Below are 15798 nucleotides of genomic sequence, written 5' to 3'. Positions count from 1 at the left end.
CATACCTCATTAAATGAAGAGTGTGCGAAACTTGCCGAACTCTTTACCTACATACGCATGGCGCTGCCGAAGTATAACTAACACATGGGCATCCATTTCCTAAAATCAGCAGCTGAAAGTGGTGTGAATCAGACCCCCTTTGTAATTCACATATTGGAGAAATAGTTTTAGGACTCAGCTTTGTTACAGATGGTATCATACCTTGCTGAGGATTCACACTGAAGTCAGTGGGAATACTCATTCTTCATGCAAATCACAGAAACAAAACTGAGCACTTAAGTTTACTGAGTGACGGATAAATGGAAATGTATTTTATGTGAACGTATTTGAATGTCTAGCTTATTGGAAGCAAAGCAGTGAGATGTGTCAGTTGCTTCTTCTTGTCTGTTGGATGTATTTTATAGTTTGTATATGTTTGACTTCTCTGTCATCTCTTCCTGACCTTTTTCTCATGTCTCCTGTACTGACTGCCAGTTTCCAGTGATCAGGTTTTAAGCTTTGTGTATTCTCTTTTGTTGTCTTCCTTAAGAGATTTTAAGGTGGGTTTTGTGGCTTTTACCTTTGACCTTTTTCCTAGTATTTTGAAATATTCTGAAGTTAGCTAATTTTTTTTTTATAAATCTTTCCTTCCTCTTATCTCTTTTATTTCCAGTTTTACCTTGGTTCTTCTCTACATGTATGTTTTGTGCATTTTCTGTCTGTGTTGTTGCTTCATATTAGTTTATCACAAATCATGAGTTTCTTTCACTTATTCTTGCCTTTTTGTATACTGTTAAACAGACCTTTAGGGGTATATTTTTGCTTGACATCTGAGGTGCAGTTTGAGAAGACATCAGAAATGTACTATTTGGAGAAAACCTTGGGCTTTTTAGTTAGGAAAAAAGCTGATATCTACGAACAAGAGTGAAGGAACAGAAGTGTTTCAATAGTCTTTCTCTTCTGTTTTTCTGTATCTAAGGAATTGATTCTTTAAGTAAGTATTTTCAGGCAATGAGAAACCCAAAAGAAAATTTGTTTTAAATGAAGAATTATACAGAATTATAGAGCCTGCTTTTCTTCGTACTGATATATTTTCTTATGTGTATGGATATGAGATGTTTGGTTCTTGTGTTCAGTAAATGAAGATTCACTTCACTGGCAGAATCCCTCATAACCATATTGATTTGTTTTGTTTTGTTTTCAGTGCAATGAAACTTCTTTCTTTTTTGAAGCGCGTGATAAGATCACGTGCAAACATCTCTGGAAATGCTGTGTAGAACATCATACGTTTTTCAGGTGAGTGATGCAGAAGCTGTGGTTTCATTACCAAAAGGAGGTATTAAGAAACAGAGTGGTGTAACGCAGGTTTGCTGCCTGGAAACACATTTTTGCTCTCGGTTGTAGAATGCTTTTAAAAGCTCATGCCTTCCCTTTTCGTACAATGATGTGAAACAATAATTTTTAAATTTGGTAATTTTGTGGTTTCTTTTGTCTTAGAATTATTTTCAAAACAGCATCTCAAGTTGCATAAAGTAGGCTTTAACAGAAGTATCCGCAAATGTATATGACAGGATTTAAGCTGCCATGTACATTTTTATGTATTTAACCATCAAATTTTCTGTAGCAGCTTTGACTTGACTTTAGATTTCAGACATTACGGTTTCCTACAATGCACAGAAATCTTGGGTTTTGATAGAAAGACTCATTGAATTTCCATAATGTTTTGCTTACTTACTGAAGTGTATAACATGTTTCCAGTATTACACATCGCAAAACACTTTATTTTACTATTGCAAAACCACTAACAGAAATGTACAAGAGTGTCTAGCTAGGAACTGGTCAATGGGATGCTTGGGGCTGGCTTTAGCAGTGCTGCAAATGCGTAAGCTGAGAATCTCTTCTGCAGTCTCATTACTGTGGCGTGGTGGTTTTGCCTGCTTCTGTGAAATATTAAGTGAAAGGCTGCTGTTGCCAGCAGTTTACAGTAGAGCCTGAAATAAAGAGGTGTGTAGTCAAAAGAGGTGAGCGTAAACATGGCTTTGTGGAGCTCTCAACCCCGTAAGAGTCTGCGTGGAGGTAGGGACGAAAAGGAACTACCAGAAAAAAAAAGAATTTTAACCTAAACTTTGTATTTCTCTTTTCTTTTCTTGGGAAGGGGACTGTAATTGAGACCTATCTATGTAACTTACTCTGTTGTTTTATTTTTCAAATTACATAGAGTGCCAGAGAATGAATCAAACTCTCTGTCAAGAAAATTCAGCAAATTTGGATCCATAGGTTATAAACATCGATACAGGTGAATTTATTTCATTCTTTAAACTCAATTAATTCCTTTTTCAGTCCTGATTTTCTCCTTTTTTCTTCCAATGAAAGAAAAACCCCACCCAGACTATGACTCAGAGCAGTTCTGCTGACAAAGCGTGAATCAGGGCCATTTTAACAGACTTCCCTTGGGAGTCTAGCAGTTTTGGGACACATGCGAGTTACTTCTCATTCTCCAGATCCCTAGAGTTGGCTTGGGCCTGCTGTAGCCCGTAGTGAAAGTGAGAGCAGCCTTTAAGTCAAAATCTCCTTATAAGTCCTGAAATGATGTTGGTGTCCTAAAGGCTTTTTCCTGACAACTGGGGAATACCAAAACAAGGAGGCATGTTGGCTGCTGCCTTTCTTCTGGCAGTTAGTAAAGGGTTGGTGCAAGGAAATGTGTAAAGTCTGTAACTGCGATGCCCTTCTTTGCAGCTGCAGTTGAGCTATGGGAAGGGCTGTCGATCCGAATGGTTGTGTCTAATCCTGTAGCCGTACTGCTGGTGCAGTGCTGTTGATTTAAGAATAAAAATGAGGGCAGATCTGGAGGGAGATGGGGGTATCTTTTCTGACTGGAATAGCTGGCAAAATTGGATAAGCATTCAAGGCTGCAAGACTTGAAAGGTGCAGTAAACTTCAGACTAAGGGTGTATAGGGAACACTTAGTCTCAGTTTTAACCTGAGTTAACCAAGCAGACAGTGTGACATAAAGGGCAGTTAATACTGTGATACAGGGGCAGATGTAGCAGGGAGAGTGGGTTTAAGATCGTCTAGCTGCTGTGCCACAAAGGACTAGCAGAATATAGGATGTAGTTAAAATTGTAAGATGTCAGAAACTCAATTGTTTTTACTGAGTATTATCGAGACTTTATATTCTTAAGTCTGTTGAAATGACAGGGTCTTTGTCTAGTGAGTAAGGCACTTGATTTGGCAATTGACGACCACTGTTTTAAATCAAATTCTGTCACATTGGCTGAGCTATTTTCAGCCAAATAATTTATAGTCTGATTTTTAGAATTCCTTTAGTGTTGTGTATTCAGTGAACCTGAAAGGGAGGGTGGAAAGCAGCAAATCAAAACCACATCTGAAAGCCAGGCCCCTTTCTTTTTCCATTTTTGTTTTCCCTGTTGGTCAAGTGGGGATAAAAATAGTTTTTCATCTTTTGTAGTTATTTTGAAGCTGCTGGGTAGAAAGACCCTATTTACTATAATGGCAAATTCTAGAGGTTTTTTCCATGGCTGGCAAATATATCAGGTTTGTTTACGTTTAATTTTGGCTTGTCTGTCTGTATTTCCACCATCACTCAAGAAGTACATGGATCATGATCAATAAGGCTAACAATCATTAGTTAGGCAGTTCTTTGTCACTACCTCTTAGGAAGACTTTTCTAAAAACAAGAAAACCATAAGCCTCATTTTCTGTAGCAGCTCCTGGATTGCAGTTAGTATCTGTGGTAGGTACTAATAGCAGTGTGTAATAGTAGCTTTATTACACTTGTCCTCAGTCAATCAGAAGTCATAGTCAACTGTCTGTTACCCTTGGATGCAAGATCTTGCTTGTAAGGAAGGTGTTGCTTATGGAGAGATGACTATGCCAGTTCTGAACCTGAGCTCACGTGACTGAATCTGAACTGTCTCCAGACAGAATCACTGGTGTTTTTGTCCCATTCTTCTCCAACGTATTTCATAATAATCCAGATTATTTGCATTATCACATGATCTGGCGTGATCCACCTTCTCCTTACTGTAAATAATAGGGGAATGATTTTGCTGCCTTTTGGGTTTCTAGTTGGGTCCTGACCCGCATTACCCATCTATGAAAATGAACAGAAGTTCAGTGAATTCCTGCCAGACTGCTGTGGATGAGACTTTCCTCTCTTGGACCATTTCAGCAGATTGGCCTAGGGCACTGATGCTGGGGAGGAGAAAGCTTTCTATTTGCTAGGACCTTCCAATCAATTTTGAAAAAATACAATGAAGCAGTTAACTATGTTGCTGGTGGTGAATTTAAGTTTGCGTTCCTTTTTTAATAAGTTTCAAGGATGATCTGTGCTATGGCTTGCCATGTTGGGATGATGGTCATTACTGACAGCTATGTTTATAATGTTAGTTTTGTCTAGAAAACATTATAGTATATATTTCCGTTCTAGTCTGTGTTCCCTGTTTTGGTGCAGTGATTCTTGAGGACTCCCCCTGACCTGAGTGGATGCTCTGATATATGTGGGTTTGGACATCTAGTTACACCACAGTGATTACACAGTGTTAATGATAAATAGTGATAATCAATTGTTAATCAACATGTTAACTCTTTTCTTGGAATTCAAACCAGCAGTAATAGCATTTTTGTTTGCTTCAATAATCTCTTTTCTTATCCATCAGCTATGATTGTCTTCCCTCTTTGCTTTGGTCTTTGTAGTACCAAAAGCAGTGACAGGCTTGTGTATGTGTATAGATCATTAGCTCAAGTAGAAACCATAATCCCACCGTTTGGCTGTGTATGTGTGGCAAATCTTCTAGGTACTTCTCATTAGGTGGCAGACAGTTTTCAGGAAGGCAATTTCCTTGTCTTAAGATCAGATGCTTTGATTAATACATGGAAGTGTTAGTGTGAGTGGAATGTCTTATCCCCAAATCTTTTGTTAAAACTGCTTCTGAAATTTGCAAGACTGGCATGGTTGCTGAGCTTAAAAGTTGAGCTGAAGTGTTTTCTCACTAACTTGGAAGCCAAAAAAACATTAAACCAAATATCAAAACCCAGCATTACTGTGATATAATGTTAGAATTCAGGGATTTTTGTCTTTTAATTCTTTTACGAAGATAAAAATTCTGCAGTGCTGACTACCCCTGTGGGGCTATTGGTGAAAATACAGTCAGTATTTAGCGGAGTCTATTCGCATAAATCAGAAAATCTCTGTATGTAATGCCTGTGTAGTTGGTTGGCACTTGCTAGTGGCACTTGCTAGAAGTAAATGATACTTGTTTACTGCTAAGTCATCAAATTGCAGGTGTTTAATCAACTGGGACTTAATAGTAGCAATTACTTGTGTAGTAAGTTTCCAGAAGCAAACACAGAGTTTTGGGCGGGAATGTGAGGCCTGTTTTACATTTTTGTTGTGAACACTATGTTCTGCTTTGTCACATGGAGAGGAACATTAAAATGAGCATAAAAGAATTTATTTAAACTTAATAACTTATTTAAATTATGCAATGAAGAAGAACTTTACTGTAAACAGGAATCAGGACTTCTACTCAATTTATTATCCTTTGGACCTGTTCTTGTGAGAGTACGTTATTACATTTTGCTTTGCACAGGATTTTCCATGCCCTTTAGGTTGTCCTTCCACATGCAGAGAAGTAACCTCTTACCAAATGGAACTGAACAATGTTAAATATGTGTTTTCCTGGGATGAAAACTTACAGAAAGAATTCAGGAAGTAATGACTTAAGAAAGTAATATGTTAGAATATTTGAGGTTACAAAAGGGCACACTATCTTGGCCTATTCCTAATAAACCAGCATTTTGTTTTAGTTGCTTAGCTCCTCTTGAAAATGCGAAATATAGAAGAGGTTGGCACAACCTGTTGATGATTCTGCCAGTGACTGGTTCAAAACAAAAGTCAAGGTAGTGCTACTCAGCAGGAGAACCAGGGCTGGGATGAGAAGTGAATGGCTAACAAAACATGCTGCCCAAACCCCATGCGTTTTTTTCAGTCTAAAGATCCTCTGCTTCTTTGATAATTTTTGCAAGTGTTTTCCCATGATTTTGTTGCATTTTCAAGTGGCAGGACATCTTTGCAAATGTCCAGGGACCCTTCTGTGCAGCTCCCACGGCCTGACCAGTGCATTGAGAGAAGTCGCAGCAAGACGTATCCCAAAAGAACACAACAGACAGGTAAGTCTTTCTCTGCTGGGCCTGTGGAGAGATGTCTTCTTTGGTCTTTGGTTCATTTTGTTTTCAAGAGATGACTCAGAACTGCTGCAGTGCCCTTAGGGATCTCTGAGAATGGATTCTTTCTTTTGCTTTAGGTCAGTATTTACACCTGATCTTAACTGGATCTAAACACTCTAACTTTGTGGGAAAAAGTAAAAGAGATGGTATGGATCAAACATCATAAACCCCCACGTTTGTAAGTCTAATGTAAAGTATGAAAGGGAAGTTTGAAAACAGGCAGTGAGAACGTGTTTTTTTCAGGAGTCCTGTCTCTTGATAAAGAATTTTATACCCATGTGTCTTGGTTGGTACCCCGTTGTTCCAGCTGCTTGACCCCAGGTGTCTCTCTTGTACATCCTCTTCCCAGTTCAAGGGCAGTATCCCTTTATTTTAATATTAAGTGGAACAGAAGTTAGTGCCATGCCCTCTGCAATTTTAACATGCTTCAGAAGTGTGAGCTGGAAATCTATTCTGCATGCCGAAGATGCCAGGGGAAGCTGGAAGTTTTTACAGGTGTTAGAGTAAGTGTATAAGATTAAGCGTGGATCACAGGAGTCATGCCCCAAATAATGGATGTTTCCTGAAATTTAGTAATAGAGGCAAAAAGCTTTTCTAATGTCAGGCTCCAGTTCTGCATGTGATTACATGTGTACGGTTAGCTTCATCTCTGACAGCAGTCATGCAGATTTCAGTCGAACTCATGCATGAAGTAAAGTGTGTATGCATGTATGTTAGCAGTTTGAGAAAAAAAAACTTGTCTGGGCTTTAAAATGTAAGCAAGAGTTCTCTTTATCATGGGTTAGTATGGCATTATAAACTTTTGAGAGTTGCCATTTTTAAAAAGAGAGCAGGTGTATACATCTGGAAACCTCCCATGTTTATTCTGAATGCCATCTGTTGACTCAGAAACAAAGCTGGTGTGTTCTGCCTTTTAACTGCAGTGGGTCTTGAAGTGTAGTGTAATTAAAAGAATTGCCCTTGGAAAATACAAGCAGTTTACAACAGATTTTTTAATTTTATTCTATTTTATTTTATTTAGTTAAGTGTAAGAAGAGAAGAATTGCTTTGCTTTGTGATTATGGTATCTTTTTGTTGTGTCTGCAGTTGTCAATGGGTGCCTAAGAGAACAAGAAGCTGTTCACCCTTGAACCTAGTGACTTAGACTTTTGTTCAGCTGGGCTGTCCTGTTGTTAGGGTGGTAGTTCCAAGATGAACAGCATTTCCCACCTTGTTAGTCCCCAGTTCAGTTGTGCAGAAAATTGTGTGGCTATTCAGAGATAAACTTCTCAGCTGAACCTCAGCCCTTAGTTGAAAATAACATTTGCCAGTGCAGGCAGTGAAAGTCAGTCTATATTGCTGCAAGGGTGTGTGTTGTGCTTGTTGATTTTTTTTGGTCTCTTTGACTGGTGTATATATATAGTTAGCTTTTCGGAATGAAAATCAGAGTTCCATTTATTCTCCTAAAGCCCGGTAACAACTTACAGATAGTAAGACAGTAATGAGACCAGCCACAGCAGTGGTTTTGGGGGCAATTAGATAAACCAGTAGCTACAAATGCATGGCTGTAGCATATGCAGTCTGCATTGCCTCCATCTTAGAGGTCTGTGTGAAGTGCTAAAGCCTCTAACATCTATCATCTCGTTAAAAAGTTTTCCCTTGTTGCTTCTTTTTGTGTGTATTCTGGTGGTATAAGCAGTTACATAGTCTGTCTTTTTTAGATTATATTTTTCTGTCACCTGAAGGTAGAGGTTAGCTATCTTTGGCGAGCTGAGGGACTAATAATGTTTCTTTGTCTCGTTGGTCCATTAAAGTACGCTAAAGTCATTAGGACTGAAGCCACTTGGTGAGCTCTGGGTTAAGAATTGGAGTGGGTACCAAGACAATGATAGAAAATACTGACTTTTATGTTTTCAGTAAAAATATTTGTGCTTTAAGAGAGGTATTGAAGGAAATGATACTATAAACAGAGAGGAACTAGCTTTCTTGTATTAAAAAACCAGTCACTGCCATTGTCTGATTCCCCTGACAGGATAGACAGTGCAGACAGTTTGGCTTTAGCATGGCAGATTATTTTCCTAGAATCCAGATTACAGTGGTTCAAAATGCAGTAACCTCCCTTTTGTCACCTACTTAATATGTTTTGTGTATCGGTTGTTCTAGGGTTAGTGGAAAAATCAGGAAACTTCAATGGCTATGCAATCAGTGTTTTTATATTAGTGTATTTTTGTGTGTGTGTATGTTTGGGTTGGCATGCAAGTTGGTATTCAGTTGCAGAAGGGTTTTTTTGTTTTGTCCTGTAAAGTCTTATATGTGAGATACGCATATCTTGTTTCGATTGCTTATTCTTCCCATTTCATTTCAGCTGAGAGAGAATTACAGTTGCATTTTGTTCTGATTGCAAATCATAAACTCAAACATGGAACATGATCTCTCATCATTCTTTTGGCTGAATGCTGCATGTGGAAAGTGCCTTGAGAATGTTCTCTCTGGACAAACATTGATGTGACCAGACCTGTTGCTGTGGTCTGAGTTTTTTCAGTAGTGGAAAACGCATTGCTTAGAGTTTCTTGTTGTTTGGTAGCTGAGGACTTGATTTGTCCCTGCCTTGGATGCTGGGTAGTTGCGTAAACTAGTGTAAAGTGAGTGCTACCATTGTGATTTAAAAGCCAGGTGTAGAATTGGTACGGGGTATTAAAATTACAGTATTGTCTGTATTGTAATAGTCCCTGAGCAGTCAGAGGCAGTCAAAGTCACTACCCTGACTAACACTTACATATTACCAGAGATACCTATCATTACCCTGCTTTGCCAACTTCAGTCATGGTAGCTAGAACTGTTGATCTGGCGCATTTAAAGTCATTAATCTTTTCCTAGAAAATTGTGAGATTGGGTTTGAAAGTTAAATTTTAGAGAATGAATCTTGGGGTAATTTTATCTATTTACTTATTTATTTACTTTGAGCCTTACATGTTAAAGTTTATTTTAAATCCCAGGATTTGTAAAAGGATGGATGTGACTGCTTCTGCGTTTCATGCATGTGGTGTGAGATACACAAACCCTTGAGGCTACAGGTTTGGAAACTAGTTTGGAAAATAAGGATTATCACAGAGTAGGCTATGTTAGTGTAGACATACAGAAGTCCATTCATATTTATAGGCTGTTAGTAACACACAGTGCGAAGCGTGAGCTCTTACTGCTTGTTTTCCTTTTGATCACGCTATCTTCTCCTCTCATTACTAGATTTAAATACAAACACTACTTCCAGATAACATTAGTGAAGTGGCTTTAGTTGATAAGGAACAGGCATGACAAGCTAATTAGCTTGCCAGACTCCTCAGGTTTTGGACATTTGAGTTTTTAAAAATGTAATAGTCTATTTGAATGCACAAATCAGCATCAAGATGGTTGTAAAAGGGAATCGAACTGCATGCATTCACCTTATTGGAAAAGTTCAGTGCAGTGAATGCTAACAATAACTTATCTGGCAAAAGATAAACAACCAGGGAAACCTGCTACAAGTAAGATGTTCAAGATTTCTGACTATCTAAGGTATTTTTGAGAGGCCTATTACCTTGGCATGCAAGAAACAGTCGTATAGATAAGTTATTGCAATGAGGTTAGTGTTTGGACAGTTTTTCTGAAGTCTGTTCTTTTATATTAGGGATTTCGTATCATACAGAGGTGTATGTTGGTAGAACAGTACTGTAGTTAGTAAAAGATACATGAGGTGGAACATACTTAAAGACAATTACAGGTTCTGTAAGTGAGGACAGAAAGCTCCTAATTAAGCTAGTTATTTGTACAAAAGAATTGTACAGTAAGAGTTTTCTTTTTAAAAGTAAAGCAAAGGTCCTCATGGGCAGCGGTGGAATCAAACACAGCTAATACGAGGTCTTGTCTCAGTAGAAACCTATTTTGTGTTACTGGGTAGAGTCTGCCTATGTGTAGTAGTCTGTGGTATGTTGTCTTTTCTTTGGTTTTCCCTCAACTAAGTACATGTTAAAATAGTAGAGTGGTAACCAGGGAACTCAACAGTGAGAAGGAGCTGCTTCTTTTTTAAGGATTTACTAGTTCTGGCTGCTCCAAAAGCTGATGTTGCCCACGTAGGCTCTGCAGCACCAGCCTTCATGCAGGGTACTGAAGGAGTTGCAGAGGCATCACAGACCTTCTGCACTTGGGTGGACTGACTCTGCATCCCATCACCCCGCATCACCTGACACCCGGAGACGACTGGGTGTCAGCAGAATGGTAAGGCTATTGCCAAATGTAACAAAGGATCAGTTCTGGAGGTGGCTATCACTTTTGTAGCACTGGACCCGTGGCTCTTCTTCTGGCAGTTCTTTCATAGCTATGACATGTTTTGGAGCATGAGTTCTTACTGCTCCATTGCGTTATGAGCTTAATTGGAAGCTACCTCACTTACACAGTAGTACGTGAAGTACTGAAATTATTTCTTTTGTTTGAAAAGTTGTATCTTTGCTGATTTCAGTACTTCTGTGGGCCAAGTTGTTATAGCGGGTTATTTTTGTCTTGTGTATTTGGTGGCCTAGGAGAGGGAAGCTAAATGTATCTGCATGCAAAAAAATATGATCAGAAACCCTGAGATATCCTTGTAGTTTAGCACTTTGACCTACACCATTTTCGTTTCACTACTAGTACCTTCCTTAAAGGTGGGAAATTTCTGCTTCTCATTCTTATGTGCTGTCATCTTTATATCTATTTATTTGTGATTTTTGACTGTAGGCATCCTTCTGTTTTTAGGGGTTAGAGGAGGAATTTTTGTAGCGGTCTTTTATAGCGTTAATGAAGATCGGTGGTTCTTTTGCTGATCATTTTCTTATCCACATTAATTCAAGGAGGTTTTTAGTTCAGTAATTCTTTCTTTTTACTAAGCAGGTGGTAGTGGCAGTGTAGCTATTGCTTCATCCTTGAAAACAGAAAATAACTGCATGGGCAGTTGTGCAGTACTTCAGAGAGCGTGGAGATGGTTGTCTCTTGCATAAAATACAGGATTTGTTCAGAATGCCAAAACTTTCCTTTCCTTTCTGTCTGTGAATCTGTACCCACGCTGCATTTCCTTCTTCAGATTATTCCAAATTCCTCCTAGTGCTTATGCTACCGTAAACCACAAAAAATGCCTTGAAGGAGCAGATATTGTACAAGACAGGTCCCAGGCTGCTCCCCTCTCCTACAAGGCATTAGTCTGAAAAACTAAGTAGGTAAAGGAGTAAACTACATCATTAAAAGTGGTAAGATCAAACACGTGAAGGGCTTGGCTGAGTCGCTTGAGCAAAGCACTTGAGATCCTCTGCAGCGTATGAGGCATCTGCAGAAGACTAGCAGATTCAACTTGTAGGAGAGGCAATTGATGGCGAGGCAAAATGCCTTAGGATATCTCAAGTATTTGTGTTCAAGTAGAGGAGAGTCCAGAGACTTTGTGTGTCAAAGGGGTGGTATGGAAAGTTGAGGGAGGTTGTGGAGAAATTCTTTCTCTGAGATTGTGGAGAAGCCTTATAACGAAAAATCTTGCCACAGCTTAATCTGAGATACTACATTTTAGTTTTAGCTAAACAAAAAGGCTTTGGGTTTGTATCACTATATTAACACCACTATGATGCTGTTGCTTGGGCCCAGAGGACATAGTATTTCGCTGTTAACAGTCTTATAGGCTTCAGTCAATCTGTTTCATTATCTTCAATGAACATGCTCAGAGTCCTGTCCAGAGTTGATGTACATCATCTGTGGTGTTGCTTTGTTGTTTTACTTAACATCTGTTTCTGGAGGTGGTAACAATTTTGTAAGAAATTACTGAAATTGCCAGTTAGGTGGAAATAGAATGTCTGAACTGGAGAAAAGTTACAGATTAATATTAATAGCACAGCATGAAAACTAAAATTATAGCACCAGTAGGAACAAATCTGTCTTGATGATTAATATATTACTATATACCAAGCTGAACAGATCAGTTCTTTTTTTGTTCATGATACTGAGCTGTATACATCTGTAGAGTTTAATCTTATCATGACACTTTGATGTTAACCCAGTATGAAATATCCAGATTCTCTTGGCCCTCAGTGCTCTTAAATTATGAATACACAAATCTGTTTCCTAGAAACCTGTTATATGGGGACTCAAAAAGAGGGAAAGTGCATGTTCCTCGTGTTTCTTCAGGTTCCCTTTCATAGCTCAGGTGCCAACAGGGTGAAAAGTGCAGGATCAAAATGGAAAGATTATTGGGCACAAAATTGGAAACCGGGCAGATAACTGTCAAATATTGGCCAAAAGTTTCTGACTTCATTGAAACTGATGCTTAGCTGTCTCTGTCAGAATATTACTCTTTATTGTGTCTCTCTGTTTACATTAATAGTTTTCTAATCCATTGATTTACAGTTACTATTTTCCTGGTCATAACTTAGGATATATTAGCATTGTGTTGCACTGTGCTGCTACATCATTTTGAAATGATTTCTTAGAACAGACATACTCATCTTGCTTTACCATCTAACCTAATGATTGTTTTACACGCCATAGTTATTACATTGGAGATTCCCAAGCTTTTTCATAGCCTTTATTCCCATCACACCTTTGTTATTGGTGACTGAGCAGAATACCCTTCTGGTGGCAATGGCATAGTATCCCTTTGAGAACAACAGCTTCAAACTGCTCTGTCTCATGTGGAAGAGGAATGAATGTCCCTGATGTTAAACTTTCTTGTGATGTGTTATAACTAGAAGTAAGGATAAGACACAAAAGGTGTGATCTTTATACACCCTTAGCAAGTACAGCATGCATGAAATGTCTTGTGTACCATTTTATATCTGATGCTGAGCTGTGTTCAGTAGGTGATTATGCTGAATAGGTGTGCAAGCCTATATGCTACAGGACCGTTCTGTGTGTTTTTTTTCAGAATCTAAGAACATGAGCCAGATTACAACAAATGGGGAAAATGAAGGAACTACCAAAATTATTGCACCTTCCCCGGTGAAAAGGTACGTAAACCAGAAGTTCCCTTCCAGCTTTTAAGAGAGTGTGTATTGCATTGGATAGAGGAACACATTTAGTAATCATTAACAACAGTTTATCCTGCCCTTAACTTCAGGACCATCTGATCTTCTGCTGACAAAGGTCAGAGAGTGTTGCCCAGTAATTAATTTTAACAAACCCTGATAATCTGATGAACCTGGAACAAGGATTCCAGGTGACACAGAGTTTGGAACCCCAGGAATCGAGAGGAGTTAGCGGGAAGGCAAACAGTCTCCCTTTTAAATACAAAAAAAACCCCAGATAATGACCCATGGGGCACTGGTCAGGATAGTCCTGTGAAGTCCTACGTGTCTCTCCCCTGGGAGCTGTGGGCTGGCTGGCAGGGCTCTCAGGGCATGGGTCTTCTGCATCTGCACAGGACAAGCTCTGCTTGGGGTGTGTGGGCAGGGAAGAGCTGGGTATGGCCTCTCTTCCAGCAGTGCTGTTATTCCTGCAGTCTGTTACCTGTCACACTGTCAAATTCCGAACAAAACTCAGGAGTGTTTGTGCCTGATCCTTAGGAGCAGTGAACTGCCAGGGCTCCTCTGGGCTTGTGTGGTCTGCTGTGTTTAATTATCAGTGCTGAAGTGTGCATCTCTGGTTATTAGGCATATTTGAGAGAAAGAGGTGAGGCTCAGATTCAGAAAGGGATTTATGTCCCCACCCTTAATTTTAAGTGGAACTTCGGTGCCTGAATCTCTTTTTTGAGTGTTTAACAAAACAATGAGTCAAAAACTTAGCACCTAACTTTTTTGCTTAGTTGCCTGAAGGTCTGTCTCTGCATGCCCAGTAACCCTGACAGGTTTTTTTGAGCTGAGTAACTATGGCCTTATCGCTCCGCTGAAGCTGTGGGCTTCACATACTAGGTATCTGGACTGACCTCTGAAGAAGGATCTAAAAGATTTACTGCAAGTGCTTGGTGGATAGTGTTTCCTACTACCTAGTATTTAGAACAGGTGCCCCAAAAAAGAAGAACTGAGTTTAATTGCTTCCTCAGTTTGAGGGAAATTGAATCCAGTATTCTAGCCCTTAGAAAATAATACTGATCATGAGTTAAAAGAAACTCTATGATTTTGCCACTCAGTCATGCTGTAGCTGGGCTATTGAGCAGAAAACAATACAAAGGTACATAAATACCTGCAGGGAGGGTGCAAAGAGGATGTTGCCAGACTCTTTTCAGTGGTGCCGAGTGGCAGGACCGGAGGCAATGGGCACAGACTGAAACACAGGAGGTTCCCTCTGAACATCAGGAAACATTTTCTCACTGTGAGGGTGACCGAGCACTGGCACAGGTTGCGCAGGGAGGTGGTGGAGTCTCCATCCTTGGAGGTAATTCAGCAGGCATCTGGGTGTGGTCCAGGTCAAGGTGGCCCTGCTTGAGCAGGAGGTTGGGCCAGTTGACCTCCAGACCTGTTGACCTGCCAGCCTCAACCATTCTGTCGTTCTGAGATTTTCTAGGAGAGAGGAAGGTACAAAGCAAGAGGTACCCTTATTCCATAGTGCAGAGATGATCACATTGGGGAGGAGTAGGAGCCCTTCACTACAGCTTGTGCTCCAAATGCTGTGTCTAAGTTTTTAGCAATGAACTGTTAAAAAGAAAAGGATAGGCAGGTTGTAGAGCAGGAGCCAAAATAAGGGGCGCTCAACATGACAGCGTCAAGGTTTCTGAGTTTAGTTTCTTACCTTAACAGTTTAAAAGCCATTCACAGACAGATTCTCACTGAGTCATGGTTTTAAACAGTGTAAGTCAATACTGGCAAAAATGTCTAAGAAGTTGTTTTTCTTGCATGCTTTCTATTTAGAAATGGATTTGGTTTTTTCTGTGTCTGTGTCTGCACATGTAAAACACCTTTCACATATGCCAGGCTTAGTATGCGTGACATGCGGCACACATACTTTGTGAAACATTTACAGTTTGGTAGTTTACTCCATCCTATGTAATACTGGCATTAATTGTCAGTCATGCTTGCAAAGGATCTTTCGGCAGCTCTTACAAGCTGAGTTTTCATACTTTGACATCTCATTCACTGTTGAGCTACCTAGTTGATCACTTCTGCATAAGTAGTAAAAATTCAAGGTAAACCATAAAAACCCGCAACATCAGTAATCTCACAGGAAGTCAGATCCTAACCTTTTCAAATGCTTTGAATGATCTCGGTCCCTTTTGCAACTGCATTCCTGGAGCTAATACTAGTATCTGAAGAGCTGCTGTGCTCTAGCTCTCTAACTGTAAAGTGTGTGTCTGCTCCAAATGAAAAATGACCTAGGAATCTAATACAGTGAACTCACCTCCCAGGATAATCTCTCTCCCTCTCTCTCTCTGATTTGAGAACACTATAAAAATTTCTTTAAGCCCTGCTTCAATCTGAGTATTGTTCAGTAGTTCATGCTGTGCAAAACCAGGGGCTTTTTACAATACAGGAATGAAACATTTTTACCTGAGTTACTTGCTTAGTCTGTAGTAAGCATATATTTTTAAGCCTGGGAATAGATTGTATGCACATATGAGTCAGTATTTAATGGGTGCAGTATTAAGAAAATGGTTTACCTGATAAAGTGTAATTT

The 15798-nt window shown here is 39.4% G+C and overlaps 1 protein-coding gene across 1 annotated transcript in view; it reads left to right on the top strand.

Moving 5' to 3' along the window:
- Positions 1–1189: 1189 nt before the first annotated feature.
- LOC104163590 (band 4.1-like protein 4A) overlaps positions 1190–15798 on the top strand; it is a gene marked incomplete at its 5' end in the record, with an annotated part of 42744 nt that continues 28135 nt past the window's right edge. Inside the window, 4 exons of the mRNA XM_009702643.1 lie at positions 1190–1275; positions 2198–2275; positions 6059–6171; positions 13118–13199. Coding sequence (XP_009700945.1) covers positions 1190–1275; positions 2198–2275; positions 6059–6171; positions 13118–13199 — 359 coding nt within the window. The remainder of the gene's footprint in view (positions 1276–2197; positions 2276–6058; positions 6172–13117; positions 13200–15798) is intronic.

This window comes from Cariama cristata, unplaced genomic scaffold (assembly GCF_000690535.1).
Source record: "Cariama cristata isolate BGI_N322 unplaced genomic scaffold, ASM69053v1 scaffold28066, whole genome shotgun sequence".
In the NCBI taxonomy this organism is placed as follows: domain Eukaryota; kingdom Metazoa; phylum Chordata; class Aves; order Cariamiformes; family Cariamidae; genus Cariama; species Cariama cristata.
Note: the sequence above shows the minus strand (reverse complement) of the source record. Positions and strands in the feature narration are given on the sequence as shown.